The sequence below is a fragment of the Dasypus novemcinctus genome, chromosome 1 (assembly GCF_030445035.2).
Source record: "Dasypus novemcinctus isolate mDasNov1 chromosome 1, mDasNov1.1.hap2, whole genome shotgun sequence".
Lineage (NCBI taxonomy): Eukaryota > Metazoa > Chordata > Mammalia > Cingulata > Dasypodidae > Dasypus > Dasypus novemcinctus.
The window spans coordinates 136,110,221-136,128,706 of NC_080673.1; the positions used below are offsets into that span (position 1 = coordinate 136,110,221).

The 18,486-nt window shown below is 34.4% G+C and overlaps 2 protein-coding genes across 2 annotated transcripts in view; one reads left to right on the forward strand and one right to left on the reverse strand.

The window, feature by feature from the left end:
* Nucleotides 1–18,486, forward strand: part of CSN2 (casein beta) — a 202,927-nt gene that overhangs the window by 35,172 nt on the left and 149,269 nt on the right. The gene's annotated exons all lie outside the window — the stretch shown is intronic.
* ODAM (odontogenic, ameloblast associated) lies at nt 378–17,907 on the reverse strand. The gene is given in 10 exon segments (XM_071212531.1): nt 378–772; nt 1,197–1,268; nt 2,063–2,110; nt 3,128–3,229; nt 5,820–5,867; nt 5,990–5,997; nt 6,296–6,506; nt 7,040–7,087; nt 7,742–7,803; nt 17,813–17,907. Coding segments are annotated over 9 exon segments (741 nt in total). The 5' UTR covers nt 7,790–7,803; nt 17,813–17,907; the 3' UTR covers nt 378–616.

Consider the following 18,486-nt stretch of genomic DNA (forward strand, 5'->3'; position numbering starts at 1 on the left):
TATTACAGATTTATTGGCATTATTGCAATTTTTAGCCTGAAAATGAAATAGTAATTTGAGAGCTGACTCTGTATTTGGATCTAGTATATTTAATATTTGTGTGGTCAGAGCTTACATCAATCTTACTGATTAAGCAGCCATGTTTCTCAAATATTTATTTTGATATTTAAAAATCTCTAAACTCCCATAATTATTGTTAGTTCTATAACAGGAGATAAGCATTTTGGTAAGAACGTACTTTACTAAACTTTCTGAAAAATTTCCCCCTTTTAATTTATCATATGTAATGTATATTTTTTGGGCAAATACCTACCAAAAACTTTGAATGATTAGGACAACAATTATGGTCCCCTTAGGCTATAAGTCTTGGCCTAGTTAAAAAAAGGACATACATAAGAAGTGCTTGTTCAGTCAAAATTGAATTGTATTCTGCTTAATTATTGATAAATAATTGTTGGCCTCCTTATTCAGGGTTAACACCATATATTCTACCACATCATTACTTTTCTCATTACTTCAAACATGATTAAGGCCTAGAAATTGAGCACTAACTTTATGTTTTATATTAGCCAACAATTTCTCACATAAAATTAATCTTTGATTATACTACCTTATCTTACATTAGCTCTGGGATAATAGTTGGGTCTATAGCAGAAGCAAGTTCATTGATTGTGCCGGGTTTTGATGAAGTTGAAGGCATGACAATCCTAGCACTAGGATGCCTAAATTTTATAATTTCCTCTTGTAAATTTGGTATTATTTCTCCTGCTAGCTATAGAGATTGAGAATGAAAACAGAGTGCTTATAGGTTCAAGTATAAGATCAAAACTTGGAAGAATATAAAGCAAAAGGATAGAGATAGCAGGAAAACATTTTATTTAAGCAACGTGTCTTTATTAGCTTTCAAGTTCATAAACCATTCTTTAGAAAGACTATGACTTTATATAAGTGAACATGGTAGTCTTTTAATACTTGCTTTTCAACGAGGGTACCTAGAGGAGTACATGGGCATATAATTGCCCCTCAATATATATTTGAATTAAAAGAATTTTTCTTACTTAGCAAAAAATTATAGGGGGAAGAAGTAATAATTGTTGGTAGAACTATAATAATATTTAGATTAAAGTTAACAATAGTGCTGAAACCTGTAAGTTTTCAGCTGTTGAAAACTAATAAAGTGTCCTAAAGAAACTTACTGTCACAGCAGTTTCCAGAGCTGTGCCTGTGAAGGGATCAAAGGTGAATTGCTGCTGGCTTCCCGGTATAACCTGAAAAATTAGAAAGCTTTAAAAAAGCCTAAACTATTGCTCTCTAAAATTATGTTGTTTTGTTGCCCAGGGCAGTTGAACAGTCCCCATTGTCTTAAATTATTTTCTTAAAAACAGAAATAATCATTTAGATTTGAGAAAGAAAAGAAGTTCCTGACTTTGGGGAACTGGTCTTACACAACAGCTGGGCTTCAGTATTGTTAGAGGCTGGGCTGCCTTTCCCTCCTGGGCTGTAATGCCTCTTGCTAAACATAAGCAAGCCCATGAAACACCAACATCAGATAAAGTTGTCCATGAACAGGATCAAGTGAGACAAAAAATAAGGTCACTTCACAATCTTGTCTAAAGCAAAGTCACTGAGCAAGTCAGAAAAGTACCAAACATCCTCATAGCATGGCTAATGACTGACTGTTGCTTCCTTGCCAACCATAGCTTTTGCCTCATTAGTCTTGCCTTTTAAGTAAGAATTGTTAAGATATCTAATTATAAAACTACTCCTGTTTCCTTAGAATACCCAATCCAGACCAAATACCCTCTTCCTTGAACTCTCACTGAATCACCTAACCCAAGCCCAAATGCTGTAGGAAGTCAATTGGAATACCTTCCTATTAAGGCACCCCACAGTTTCCCACGGTGTGTGTTCTTCCTCATTACTATGAGTGGATAAACCCAACTTTTGTTCCTCTGTGGTGTGTTTTTGGTGATCTTTGGCTGAACAGCATTGATAGATGCAATAGATTTTGAAGCAAGTATTTTCAAAAGTTAAGTTCATTGTAAAGTATGCACGTACTTACAGGTTCTGCTTGTTGCAGAATATATCCAAATTGAGTGTAGAATGGTATCTGTTTTTGAAAAATGCATGAGATTAACTGATGATTTTTGCCATAAATTTTTGATAAATGAATACTTAAAATTACGTATCTTTTTCTACCCTATTAAATACTCCTTTTAAAGTCAAATATTCCAGATGGTAAAAAGTAATTATTGTTAAAAATTCTCTCTTTAAATTAATATGACTTTATTAGAATTACTACTATAAATTATTTAAAGCATAATTTTCAGTTTTCTCTAATTTGGGATGTCAAGTTTTAGAGTAGTAGTTAAAACTATTTTTAAAAAACTTTCCATTCTAAGTAAAAGAATGCTAGCTATGTAGGAGCCAGTTGGATTTACATTTGAATTCTAAAAATTTATTGCAAGTTCACAAAACTCAATAAAATTTATCTAATTGTATCTCAGTATTAAAGATCACAAGCATCTTTTTGTGGTAGCTCTTTTCAGTTTACTCTTTAATTTTTAATTAATAACCCCATGTATATATGTCATGACAGAGGCTGGTAGATATTTTTTTCATTTAAAAAGTTTATTATTCATATCAGTTTTACAAGTTACTCAATTAACAACTACAATAACAATAAATCTACTTCGGTTAGTGGCTAAACTCCTCCCTCCTCATTTTTGTTTATTTCTCAGTCTTGAGGGATTTGGGCAACGTCTGCTCTGACTGCTTCATACTAAGAAGGGATGTAGATATTATGGGGCAGAGGAATGGAGTTGTTTTGCTTGCACTGATAGATTTTTAAAGCGAGAAAACTTCATTTTTTGAGGTGATTTTGCTTTAGGTCTCTGATTTTATTGAAATCCACACTCTGACTCTTCAGAATCCAGCCTGAGAGCATTACCAAATTAGTCTGCACACATGATACGTTAGGAGAAATCACTGTATCTTCTTATGAATACCAGTTTGCCATTGAGTTTTCATACCAAGTGTACTCAGGCATTATCTTCTCTGGGAATTTGCCTCTTCCTCGCTGTTCTCAGATGGGACTGATCTGATGAAAATCAAACATTTACAATACCTGCTCCTCAAGTTGCTATTCTGTTTGTTGGGGTGACTGTATAAGTGCCTGTTGAGGTTGTGCCAAGGTTAGGAACATGTAAACAGGATAGTATTGAAGCATCTATTTGTGAACAGAAAATACATGAGATTCTTTAAGATCAACCTAATGATTTTATTTTATCTTCTAGTTTCAATATTATTATTTTTTCTTCTCCTTCCCCTTACTTCCTCCTCATCCCCTCCCCTTCCCTCCACTCCCCTCCCACTCGCACTCCCCCACCCCACCCTGCTGTTTTTGCTGTGTCCATTCTCTGTGTGATCTTCTGTATCTATTTCTCTTTTTGTCTTCTCTTCTAGTGTTTCTCCTCTAGGATTCACCAGGATTTGATTCTGAGGACCTCTGATGTGGAGAGAAGTTCCCTGTCAATTGTGCCACCTCAGTTCCTGGTCTCTGCTTTGCTTCACCTTGACTCTCCCCTTCACCTCTCTTTTGCTGTGTCATTATCTTGGTGCATGACTCACTTGCGTGGGCACTGGCTCACCATGCGACCGCTCGGCTTTCTGCATGGACACTCGGCTTGCCACGCAGGCAGTGGTTCACCACATGTACACCCACGTGGGCCCTTGGCTCATTATGAGGGCACTCGGCTCACCATACAGGCACTGGCTTGCTGCACAAGCACTGGCTTGCCATGCAGGCACTCACATGGGTGCTCAGCTTGCCATGTGGGCACTTGGCTCACCATACAGGCACTTGGCTCACCACGTGTGCACTTGGCTCACCACGTAAGCACCTACATGGGCACTCAGCTTGCCATGTGGGCACTTGACCCACTGCATGGGCACTTGGCTCACCCTGCAGGCACTGGTTCACCTTGCAGGCATGCTTTCTCTTCTTCTTTTTCACCAGGACCAGGGATCAAACCCAGGTCCTCCCATATGGTAGATGGAGGCCTTATCACTTAAGCCACATCTGCCTCCCTCAATATTATTGTAAAGCTGCTTAATATCCAGCAATTTTACTACATTAAATTCAAATGAAAGATTGAATAAAGCATCCCATCTGAAACTACAGAAATAATTTGTATCGCATGTGAAAAGGGAGTTTGTTTTTAAGGTCATTTGGGAAAACACATTCAGGAGATAGTGGGTAAAGAACATTTCAGGACTTTGTATGCAAATTACTTTGAAAATATCAAAGAAGAGGAGAGCCAATGCAGCATTTTCCTATTTCTTCAAAAGTCACATTTTTTCAGAATATGTTATTGGACATTCTTCCACAATATATGATATGTCAAGAAGGTATGGTCTTCAGTAATTATTAAAGGCAATTAAAAATTCATTTTATTAAAATAATTCATATGCTTTTTAGAACATGTGTAAAATCTACAAAAGGATAAGGAAAAATAAAATCACCTGTAACTTTCTTACCACCTTCCACTGGTATGCCTGATTATGTATATATGCATGCCTATTTGTTTATAAAAAATGGGGATCATTGTATATTCTTGCAGTTTTGAATGTTGTTTTGTTTCCATGTATCATTGAATAAGACACTGTATTAGATAAAAGAAATAAAACAAAACCCAAAAACTACATGGTTCAAGAAGGAGCATGACTTGTACAGTGATTCTTAACCCTGATCAAGAAGCAAAATCACCTACTGAACATTTTAGAAGATAACCATATTTGGGATTGATGCATGGGGTTTTAATTCATTACACCTGAGGAAAAGTCCAGCAATTTTTAATTATCAAAGTTACCACCAAACTAGAGAGCCACTGGTTTAGTGGTTAAAGGAGGGGTGGAGACTTATATTTCAACTCAGCTAGTTTCTTTCATTAGTATTGGGCTCTTAATATCATTATGACTCAGTTTCCTGATCCTTAAAATGAAGTAATTCCACTTGTTAATGTATCTGACTCCCTAAATGCTTATGGCTGAGAATGAGATAATCTCTCTAAGGAATATTTCATTTGTGGTGAGGTCAAGGTGGGGCGAAATTAAATAATTAGAGTAGCGCTAACTGGTATGTTTTTATCAGGCAGTCTACATCCTGCTGTTAAGTAATATTACACATCTTTATTTCTGTTTCCTTGAACTGAGGACATTATAAAATTGAATATCCTAATATTGGATGGAGTTCACATAAATATAATGATTCTATTAGTTTACCTTCCTTTTTTAGATTATCTTATTTAATGGAAATCATTTGACTGCAATATATAGAATTAAGTTGAAAATATACTAGAACCTGGACATGCTTTGAGCAGAATTTCCTAAATGCCAGATAATGTTGATGAGTGCTTCTCATTTCTGGATATCATATATTAGCACTGAATGTATTTACCTCAGAAACAAAATTTAGGGATGGGCAAATTCAGCCCATGAACTTGTTCCAAATGACTTGATCCCAAATGCCAGCACTTAAGATCCTGGGAGGGTAAAGCCTCTGGCTTAGTGAGATCCTCTGTTCCAAACATAGCAACACCTTGAAAACTCGGGAGTCTTGGGTTCTCTGTCTAGCTGTCCCCATTTGAGGAGCATCAACACACTGATGATAGCCATCAATGGTGGCAGCTAGAGAATGATATCACTGCCTGAGTTTTTATAGCCCTGTAATGGGAGTCACAGCTAGAAATATGAAGGCATTCAGTGAAGAGATTATGTAGCCATCACTCTACAGAAGCAGTGGTATACTATTCATTTACCTGTTCTTGCTCTTGGGGCAATTTGAAGGAGAATATATAGGGCAACACCTGCCAAGAAAGGAATCATAAAAAACACATTTACTTGACTATTAATATTCTTGAGCTTCTTTTCATCTACCTAGCTATAGATATGCATTATTTGTATCAGCAGTCTCATTGGTATCAATTGCCTTTGCAGCTTAGATGAAATTTATTTAATTATCTTCTCCAAGACATGCTTTAGCACACCTCTGATTTGTGGGTGTCAGCCTAGAATAGCTGATGTGAGTGGTATTTTCATAGTAGGAATCAGAAAAGATAAAGGAAGTGCATTCAGTGATTGTAGGAACATATTATGAGAAATAATTCTTGCTCTATACCTCCCATCTTATTTCAAAGCAGATTAGTATTCATTTTCTATATTCAATATATATCTAGCTCTTTTCAGAACACAAATATGAAAAAGGCTAGACTTACACGGTCAAGGCCCTGTCAGCTCTGCAGTGGTGTTTGGGGCCATGAGGGGTCCAGCTGGCCCATCTGGGTTCCTTGGGAAAAACTGACCCATCCTGGGAAAGGTATATGGTTTGGAAAGAATCCGGCAAGCTGGTCTAGGCTTGATAAAGAGAACTGGGAGAGTTCAGGAATTTGAGCCTGCTGCTGTTGCAAAATTCCAGAGGAAGAAGGAATCAGCGTATTAATTGGGCCCTAGAAGGACACAAAAGAAAGAAAGGAAGCATTTTTTCTTTCATGTCAAAAAGAATTGAAAAACCATCCTGAGCAAAGAAGAGACAAAATGTAAGCAGTGTCTATATTTCCAGTGCTGCATTATAAAAAAGAACAGAATTTTGACACATTATGAGCCTTGCAAATAACATGAGATACAGCTAAATTCCTAAAGGTCATGAGAAATATAAGGCAGAATGAAATGGATGAAAGAACACATGTTCTGCAGTTGTCAGACAGATTTCAAATATTTTTTTCACACTGGACATGACTTTTTGGGTTGTTGTTAAGAATTAGTGCCTGGCTGATAACAAATTATCAGTCAGTAACTGTTAGATTAAAGTGTTTACTTTAGTCGTCAAACAAATGGTCATTAAATGTATGGGAAAAATTCATAACTTTAAAAACTGATGTATAAGAAATGAAATCTGAAAACAGTTTGGTCTCATATAAAGTATCATAAAAATGAGAAGTGGAAAATATACTCCTTGAAATAATTATTGAGATATAGTTACCTGAAGCTATAGTGGCAAAAGCCCAGCATTGTTAAGATTCAAAAGTAACTAGAAAAGGAAAGATAGTATGAAAATAAGATTACTCTACATGCTAAAGCTATTAATAGTGTTTACCACAAATACAGCACAAGTCATAGCTGGTTGATCAGAGTTTCCTGTTAGAGGTGAGACATTTTCTCACTAAGTTTGAATTAAATTATAGTGATTAAAGGCTAGACTTGAAAACAAGCTTGGGTTTTAATAACCTCTCCTGTGCTGAGATTGTGCAACTTTAGCCCATTCCAATGATTTTGCCAATCATTTTAGGCCTTTAAACACTTTTATACATCTGCATTAGGTGCTGTTAGAACATACATATAGAGATTTTGTCTTTGCCTTTGAAGAATTTACAATCAAACAAAGGGTGCAAAAGTATATGCCAAGAAGTAAGCTGGTATCCAAAGCAAACATGAACAATGGAAATGTGTTTGGTTATAGATAGCAATGCAGAATAAATCAAGTGAAGGATTTTTATCTCTTACCCTCAGTTTTGGCAAGAAACGAAGAGATTAGGTGTTTAAACTAACCTCTTTGCTATTGCTTGCTAACAGAAGGTGCTGTGGGATAAGCTAAAATTAAAACCAGAAATATTTTTTAAAAAGTGGGGGGAGGGTTGTTACAAATTTTAAATAAGGAAATCAGGTGTGCCATAAAATTACTTACTGGGGCTGACAATGTGGCTCCCAGGATCCCAAGAAGAATTATTTTCATTTTCAGATGAATACCTAGAAAATAAATTAATGTGATATTTACCTTTAAAAGACTCTTGACTCAAAAAAAAAAATCTTGATAGCAATAACTCTTGGTATTGTTCAATCAGAGGACTAGATGAATAAATTCTATGGTATTTACTGACATTTTAAGATTTAAAAGATAATATTTAAAACTGTTTAAAACAAAGCTCATTTTCTCCCAGATGAGCTGTTTATTAAAAACTAAAATTGTTTGCTTATCTGTTCACTGCGACCAAATGACTCATTTGGTGGCATATGATGTAGTTGAATGCATTCATTAATAAGTTTACCTTATCTCTTGTGCTCCTCTACAGTGAAGAGAATAAGCCTTTTGGACAAGAAAACGCCCAAAACGGGATCATACAAATGACCCAGTGGGTCTTCACTGTCAATTTTGAAAAAGCATTATAATAAAGATCTGAGAGTACTAGTCCAACACCAGACAAGTTACATTTAAAAGTCTAATAATATGAAAGCATATTAAAAACCAAACTTGATATCTTTCTAATTTAAGAAAATAGATTATAGAATTAAATTGTAGTGTTGACTTGTACCATAACCTGTGGAAAAAGAATTTTATTTTTTGTCTTCTAGGTGTAAAAGTTTCTGCCTTAGTTCAAGACACTTAGGATTACCTAAATATTATATCCTGCAGAGTTTACTGGTTTGAGTTCTCAAAATTATGGAAGCAAAGATTTGATGTCTTACCTCACTTCTTCATCTATGAAGAGAAATCTAGAAATGTGCGAGATCTGTGTTCTTTATATCTTTCACATTTGGTGCTTGGAACTTCTCTTAAATTTTAAGATCCATCTTTAGACAAAAAGGACCAATCATTTTTCAAAGGGAACAGTGATTCAGTGGGTTTCAGATAATGGCTTACCTAATAACACCTCTCCCTAATCATCTAGGTGGTATATGGATTTCCACACTTTTAGTAATGTTATTAAATTATCCCCTGAGAAATGTTTTGCTGTGATCATTCCTGGCCCTTGTTTTGGTAATGACTAACTCTTCAAAAATAATTTCATTCTATTCCTTTCACACTCCGTAAAAATGGACACACTATAGAGAAACTTTAAAAGCCTTTATTTTTATTTCAAAGTATTTTTATTTAAAAGTAAAACACTGAATTGTTAGATATGAGACAAAAATTCAAAACCTACTTAGGAGGCAGTAAAAATTCATCAGTTCTTCAACATTGAACTGAGTAGATATGAGCTAGTTTTGCTTTGGTTTAATCTTGAAAATATCAGTAGAACTCCCTCTACTTATGGAATGAAATTCTAAGAAAATTTGCTACATTTCTATATGTCTGTGAAATATAGTCCCCATGCAATCATGATGTCCGTGAATGAATAATTCAAAAAATTTGAAGAATGGGGGTCTATACTTTTTAAAATAGTGGTGAGTAAATGTATTCTAAATATGTCTTTTGCTAAATATAATTTCAGCATTGAAAATAAAACTAAGTATTACTACTTGAATATTATCATTAAATTTCCTTCATAAAATGAGATTTGTTTTCATTTGCCTTTTTTGTTTATTAATTTTAGTCTCACTCTGATATTCCAGGATCACAAGTGTTTTATTATGCAATTTAGAATGACCAAATCACTTTGTTTAAAATAATTTGTTTTCCTGTGTAGGATGAGAATCTTCTCAGAATGTGCATGGTTTATCAATACTGAAATAATTATTCTTTTGTTATTTACTAGCAAAAAAACCTACAAAAACAAACAAAAATTAGTTAAAAGAATGACATCTTTTTATTACCAAAGAGCAGACATTCTGATTTTATACCTACTAGAAAAGAATACTCCTAAAATCAATGAAATTTGTCTTTTTAGTTTGGCCAAATGGTTAGGCCACCCTAAATGTTGACAGCAGTTTAAGTAAAACTAGAATGGTTAATGCAACCAATTGTTGCCTGGAAAATCCAATAGACTAGTTGACTGGATGAACTATATTGAATATACCCATATCCATACCCATACCTATATCTCTATATATACATGCCTATACTTATACACACACAGTCTATTAGTGCCTGATTATATATATACTTATGACTAATGATCTTGGTCTAATTTGAATATTGTCAAATTAAATTTAGTTCACTATAAGGTCTTAGTCTTTAGATATTTCCAATGGCATTCTTTAGCTGTCTTAAGCAGTTAACTCTACTGCTTGGCCAGAAAAGTGTCAGGGCTAGGCCCTGAAAATTTCAGGAACTATATTACAGAACCAAAACAGTTTTAAAACTATCCTGACTATGAATAGTTCACTTAGTTATAGTCCTCAAATCTGAAAGTAGTTGGAAGGAGATTTCTGATATTGGTTTTTTTTTTTTTTCTTTTAATTACTTTAATATTGTAAAGAAAAACATTTGAAACTCTCTTGGTATACACGTTGAAGTGGGAAAGAACAATCTATGCTGGAAAGTGTTTGGGTTTCATACATGATTGCTTCTAATTCCCTAAATAATTGGAGGCAAAGTGACCCCTGGGTAAGAGGGGGAGTAGCAAGGGTCTTTAATTTCATTCTTATCACAGTATACTGGGGATATTGTCTATGCCTATTTCTCCCACTTAACGATGCTGAATTTGCTTTGTTTTTCTATCCCTGCGTCAGTCACCTAGTACATATTCCACTGAGTTTTGTTAAATAAATAGCTTCCTTCATTCAGGCAAGGTGAGAGATGGCTCAAATCCAGAGCAATGTCACTCTGTGTGGATTAAGGGGCAAAGACACAAGATGAGGAAATCCTGAATCAAATATTGTCACTCTGGTCTCATTATTTTGTTTTAGTTCAATTACCAGAACACTGAGTACCTCTTTATTTCGATAAAGTACAAAAACACATTTAAGTGCCAAGGACATATGACTGTTGGATCATGTACAATTAAATTTATCCATATTTTTTGCTCTGTTCCTGTAACATGAAAGATGAAGGGTAAATAGCAATGACTTCTAAGTTTGCCATTTCAAAATTTTATTCCTGCTTCCCCCAACTTAAACTAATACAAAATATCAATCAAGATTCTTATACAGGTCAATTGTGAAGTAGATCAATATTCTGTGGATCAAAGTAACCGAATTTGAGTCCTAGCACTGCTTAAAATAATAGTAATAATAATTTTCTTGTATATAAGCTATAATTTTCCAGTAACTTTTAAGGAGCTGCCAAATTAAGATACATACACATACCTCTACCACTTTCCAATAAGAAAACTGAGGTACAAAAGGTTCAGTGACTTAAGTTAGTCATTCATTAATTTAGTCATGCAAAAATATTAATTGTGCAGTTTCTACATTCCATGTCCTTGCTAGGAACTGAAAATTTAGTGTTAGTAAATCAGACATGGTTTCTGCCTTCATGGAAATTACAGTGGTATCCACTGTCAAAAAAGGAACAGAACTTTGGCTAGAATGCAGGTCTTTGGATTTTTAATCTAGTAGTCTTTCTAAAGCACCAAACTTCCTAACCAATAATTTACTGTATAACCTGAGATTTACAGAGAATTTTGCTCTCTTTAAATCAATATCTTCACCTGTAAAATGAGGGAGTCAATCATATAATATCTCTTCTGATTTAGTTGCGGCATTAAGATTCTAGTTGATTTTTAGGTACAATAATAAATTCACTTTAAGTTAAAGTATATTAGATTCTCTGTCTTCCCAAAATATTAGTTAAGGGATATTTATCTAGAAAAATCTAAGAAACATAAATGATTATCCTTTCTTGTAGGATAACAATTATAAGTCCAATGTCTTTATAAAATATTTGAAAACTTAAATTTTCTATTATGATTTTTTGGGGGAGGGGCAATTTCTAAGTTCAGTTATTTAAAGTCAAACTGATTTCCCAAAAAATATGTATGAATTTTTGCAATAAGAGCATAACCTCAAAAAATACAAAAAGCTTTTTAGACTTAAAAAACTTTATCATTCCGTTATTACTGAAACCAACAAACAAAGATATATTTTTGAGGATATATTTAAGTGTTTATTTGAAGTTTTGTCTACAGTTTTGGGGAAATGCTTATGGTAAGTTCAGGATTGGAGGAAATTGCTACAAAGGTCAAGATCATTTTCAATAGTTACAATTTATTCCTGTTGAATACAATGGAAGATTTTAGTAGTATAGCCAAGATTTCTGTAAATCTTCCCATCCAAAAAAGGACAGGAAGAAAATCATGTTTGTATTCGAGACAACATTCTACAAAATACTCCCTTTCATGTTTGGGAAATTATAATGTCCTCTTGGAAAATCACAACACATAACTAAGGCTCTGAGAAGTCCTGCAGTGAGGAAACCTGCTTGTCTATTTAACCCAGCATTTCACAAGTTTATTTGAGCACAGAAACTTTCAGAGAGAGAGAGAGAGAGAGAGAACGAACATGGGAAACACAGATAAGAATAATAAAAGATAAAAATGAATCTTTTCATATTTTGCCAGAGTTGATTAGTCTCAATTTAAATGAGGGCAATAGTTTATATGACTCTATGAATCACATTAGTAGTAACTTGCACAGTAAACACAAAGAACAGGAAACTTCTCTACCAAATCTCTTCTATTTGCTTAGGATGTTTATTTTTAATTTCTATGAGACTTAACTAAAGTACCCTCTTATGTTTAATATTATACATTATGGACATTTACCATTGGATATTATTCATCACATGCCCACTATGACAATATATTCTATCTTGATGACTCTAGCTTGATTATATGAATTCAGTTTTATTATATTTATAATTCTTAGCTATAAAGTATAATTCCAGGAGTAAATTAAGGAAAGTTAATGTAATTTATACTTTTGTCCTTTCACAAAAGGACCCATGAGTTTCACAATAATCAAGAAAGGACAGTACACAACCAGGTCTGGTCTAGAAACTACAAACTCCCTGTGATTTCTTGAAGGATGGCAAGTGGACCATTCCACAGAAGGCATATTCTCTCAAACACATCTGACCCACCATCTCTGAAAATCACTCCTTCTGTTTCCTGACCTAAAATGGTCTCTCCTGCTACTAAATCTCTATAGTATTTATGTGTCCCCTTTGCTCTTTGTGAATTCCAGATCTGCTGTTTTCATGAACCATGTTTCTTCTTTGTGGACCTATAATCAGAATTTCCCCACCTGGCATTTGTAGTTCAACATTCTAGAATAAAAACTTCATTTGAGCCTAAATCTTATAGCTATGATAACTTGGTTCACGGGAAATAGAATACTTGTTGTACTACACAATCTTGGGCCATTGTAGCCTTTTTCCTCCTTTTCCCCCTCCTCAGGCATCTAGCGAAGCCCATGTATGGTCCTGTGACTGTCATGAGAATGTCCCAGTATGGGGAGTTGCACCCCCAGACTAGTAGGTTTTCACTCCATGCCCTCAAAATTTTGGTGATTAGTTTTCTTCAATTGTATTACATTTAAAGTTTATCTCCTTAACCAGACTAGATTCCGTGCTTTCTGGTAGCAATTTTTTTTTGCTCAGAAAAAATTTTCTCTCTTGTCTTTCTCTCTTCTTTCCTTCATCATTTTTCCTCCTTTCCTTTTACTCTTCTTCCTCCTCCTTCTCCTTTACCTCCTGTAATGTCTCCTCTCGCTTCCCCCACTTCCTCCTAACCTTATTTACAAAGTCCTCAATGGCCTGGCCCTTGTTTACTCTTCACCCTCATTGCTTCCCACTTATGTCCTTGCTCACCAGCCTCCAGCCACATTAGCTTTCTTCCTGAGTTTTGAACATGTCAAGTTTATTCCTGCTTCAAGGCCTTCACCCTGACTCTTCTCTATGCCTAAGCTACTCTCTGATTTCTGTCAGGGGCTGATACTGTTTTGTCTTTCAGAGTTCAGTTTAGGAATCATCCCACAAAAAGATGTCTCCAGATCAGCCAATCCACTTAAATTGTCTGAAAAGCATGTATCATTGTCTCATAACTGAAATAGTTATTTGCTTTTTGATTCTTTTTAGTATTATATACATTTACTTTTCAATTTTTACTGTGGCTCCACTACTAGAATATAAACTTCATTAGAACAGAGTCTTGATTTTGTTCACTTCTTTATCCCAGTGCCTAAAAATCACCAAACCCATATTAGGCACTCAATTATTTGTTGAACAAATAGATGATATTGCTCTGTCTTGGAATTTCCAAAGACATACTTCACATAATAAGATCAAGTATTAATTAGAGCACTGACAAATCCTGAAAGTCATTGAAGTGTTTAATGATATGACATTAATTACATTGTTTAATATTATTCTTTTATCCAGAAAATCATGTCATATACATATATTATAATACATCAAAATTTTAATTTAATATCTTTTATATTTTAAATAAAAAGTATCTATCTAACTTGATTTAAATATTTCTCTATGTAGACTCTGTTACCTCTTTTTTGGTGAAAATACTTATGTGAGAAATTTGGTAGAAAGGAGAAGACATCTGTCTGTAATTATGTGCTTTTGTATTTGTTATATCTTAATTCACACTTCAGCAGGTTTAGAAATGACTAAAGAGGGAGCAGATATTTGTTGTTTGGACCGTAAGACAGAGTGTAAACTCTGGAAATGACAGCAGGGAGCTAGACTGATGGGTCAGAAGTAGGAAAAAATCACATATGCAATTTATGAAAAATAACACTATAATGGGAATTGTGTGCTCAAGGTCACATAATATAATAAACTCAGATTATGTGGGCAAATATGAGTAAAAACTGCAAACTGTTAGATACTAGCCTATCATCCTGTTCCACTTATGGAATCTGTCTAAATTACTGATGTTGATTAGTTGGTCTCCAGTCTCACATTACCTTGTCCTGTAGAGTTAGAAGTGGAAAAACGTCATCTTTTAAAAAAAATAACTTTATTTCAAATTAAAAAAATAAAAACAGAAAAATGCAGCTAAACAAGTGATGGAAACGTTTCTCCTACAAAGTTCTTTCCATGCACTTTTCTCTCATCTAATTCCAACTATTAACTCAGTTGTTCTTCTAGTGTTCAGAAAGATACACAAATGAACACAATTACGTTAAATGACAGAGTCAAGGTCTCTTTATTAATGAAAAAAATAAAGAAGAGAAAAAAATGCTTAATCATATTAATATCTCATAAAGCAAACTCCATATTATTTTTGTTTAACTTTAGCATTAATGTAGTACCAACTTTGATTTTGCTACAAAAACATTACAATGTTGTTGTTAACTGTAGGCTACATCTTACATTAATTATATATTTCCCATGTATTAATATCACCACATTCTTAACACCTGTAGTAGAATATTCCTGTATTTATATTATTTACCATAATCCTTCTCTACTGCCAAAATCATTGTTATACATTCCCAATATTATCCTCCAGCTGTCCTTCAACTAATATTAATCTTCCTTAATCAACTCTTTCAGCCACATTTAGGTCCATAAATTAACAGCTCAAATTCTCCCTTTACCCATTTTTTCTTCCTTCCCTTTTATGGTGTTAATTACAAGAGCACTAAATAAATTTTCTGCACATTAATCTCTGCCTCAGGGTCTGCTTCCTGGGGATCTCAGTCTGACACTCATTAATGCTTTGATCGTGAAAATATTACTTCTGAGTGACATGTTAGACTACATCGTAATTCACCACATGTAATTATTTCTCATTACTTATCCAGGTCTGAATTCCTATGGAGTACAGATTATTTCTGGGAAATTGGCTCCAAAACTATTTTTTTTTAAGGTTTATTTGTTTCTCCCCTGCTGCCCCTGTTCTCTGCTCTCTGTGTCCATTCACTGTGTGTTCTTCTGTGTCTGCTTTTATTCTCATTAGGCAACTCCAGAAACCGATTTTGGGACTTTCCAGAGTGGGCTCTCTTGAGCCATCTCGACTCCCTGTTCTGCTATATCTTCTTATTTTCTCTCCTCTGTGTTTCTTATTACAGCATCTTGCTGCACCAGCTCTCAGTGTCGGCTGGCACTCTTGCACGGGCGGCTTTCCTGCATGGGCTGGTACTCCACATGGGCCAGCTCACTGCGTGGGTCAGCTTGCTTCACCAGGAGGCCCTGTGCATGGAACTCTAGACCTCCTATGTGGGAGCTCAATTGGTTGAGTCACATTCATTTGCCTACCTCTAACTCTTTAATCCCATCTTCCATGTGTTGATTCTTGTATGCCATCTTTGTGCCTTAGGCCACTGTCTAATATGCTGTCTAATATGCAGACTTAAACTTCTCAGTTTACTTATTACCATTATATGCTTTAATATAGAAGCATATATTAGATAAGATCCAATATTACCTGATATAATGGGCATAAAATGATTTAAAAAACAACAACAAAAAAACAACCCTAAGATGATGCATATAGAGTCCGTGGTGGAAGGCTTTTGCTGGCTATTATTTTCATAGACGGTTTTATAAAACTTGTCCTTCACTCTGTCATTGCAAACCATTGCCCAAGTTTCAGAGAAAACAGAAATCTCTCCTGGATAAGACGCACTGGGTAATTTTGCAGAACATCCAGTAGAAAGTTCAGCACTGTATGCATTTGTGTAGTACCAAGTTAGGATCAGGATAAACCCGAATGATAGAAATTTAATTTCCAAAGACTGTCATTTCTACAGTTTATTGCATTTATTTGCTATTTGTTTCTAACTCCAATAATCTCAAGGTAGGACCATATAGGACAGAGGTGAAGAGCATAGACTCTGGAGATATTCTGCTTGTGCCAATTGCAATCTCCTTGAATTGTAGGCATTAAGCCTCTCTTAGGCTTAAAGCTCTATCTGTAAAATGGGAATAAATTCATAGTGTTTTTGAGTTGATTACTGCTCTGAGCATAGGATAAGCATTGAGGTTAGTTATATTAGGTGTCATGTTATAAGCACCTTGAGCATGCCTGGGGCCTGTCATAAGATAGGTACTGAATATTGCTTATTGAATGAATAAATGAATGGAGCATAATACACAGGAGTATCTGTTCTAATAAATACCAGCCTGGTAATTGGATGTATAAAAAAAAGTGAAAAAGCAAAAAGCCAGCGTGATGTTAGAAGTAGAAGATCCACAGGGCACTACTGTAGAAGTAGTTAAGGAGTCACATACTATATACACATATACAGTTAATTAGTTCTTTAATCAAAATTTCCTTATAAAAACTAAAATATTGATCCTAACTATTATGAAGAAGAATCCCTTTTCTTTCATCAGCTTCTCTTTCTCTCAAATTCTATCCTTTCCTTTAAGCAGTGGTGTGCTGGTAAACTAGCTCTAAAACCAAAAAAAAAAACCCAAAAAACAAAAACTTCCGGTCTGTAACATTTCCCAATTTCCGTAGTGTAAATACTCTCACCAAAGCAAATTTCAAACTACCATCTGGCTTGTAAAATTCTTAAATATTTAACCTTTGGCTCTCAAGAGACAGTGAGAGCTAAGTGAGTGAGTAAGTGATCGCTGCAGCACATCAATGCTTTCAGATAATGGATACGGTTTGAAATATTCAAATAATAAATTTTTATTGCCCTGCTCATAAGCATATTAAGTGATTTATCTTATATGATTTAATAACATTAACATTCATAATTAATGTTAAAGGTATAAATATTTAGAAATATGGGAAACTGAATCTGTTTTAGTGCCATGTGTCAGTTACTCTGTTTTCTAAATGCATTTCCTCAGTTAATTCTCATAAACATCATCATCATCAATGCAATTAAAGGGAAACTGAGACTCAGAGAAGTTAAGTAATTTGCCAAAGCTATCATACCTTTTTAGTAGTGGAGCTCCGAATTGAACACAGGTCTGTTTCCAAAATACATACTGGTTTAATACCATAGTCTTTGGGTTTGCCCAAGAATGAGATACTGGGTAATTTTTTCCATGCACTTTTTAGAGTCACTAAGTGAATTTTGTTAATCTATTGATTATATTTTTCCCATTTGTTGAAGATCCCCCAGATGTCCTGAATAATATAATCTCTGGCATATAATATTCTGTTATAAACCGTACCTCCAGATTTCTGGATTTTTCTGAAGCTTGTCTCTATTAGATTATTTTGCAGTTTTCTAAGACAGAGTTACTAAGTCACAATTTATTTCTGCTTCCCCATATGCTTTAAGATTCTCATTCTAATATGAGGAAATATATCCAGGATTGTTTTTCCAAATCTAGAGTTGACGTGTCCTCTGCTGATTTACAACCCTGAAGGTCATCTAATGACAATGCTTATTGTTCAGGTCATATTCAATGAAGGAAGTTTGATTTTCTCTGTTCCTTTTCCAAGAATCTCTTCCACTTGCAAAAACAGTCAGTTAGAGCAACAGAAGGCAAAAAGTAATAAACCAGTGCCACAGACAACTTTCTTCATCAGGATTGCTTTCACAAATGTAGCCAGAATTCATTTATAAATTACCAGTGAATTTCTCTTTTTATCAAATAAGAATTTCATGTGATTTTTGATAAATAACATAACTTTCAAAGGATTCTATTTTCTTTCTTAAATCAAATTTAGGAGTAATTGGATGCATCATGAAGTCATCAAACGTATGTGCTATTATATCCTAGAGCACGTTCTTGCTCTTGCATTATTTTTTTCTTCCTATATAGTGTGTATAACAGGCTCAAAGAGAAGTTAAACGAAAATACATAAAGGGAAATAGAACTGGAGACAATTTAATATAACC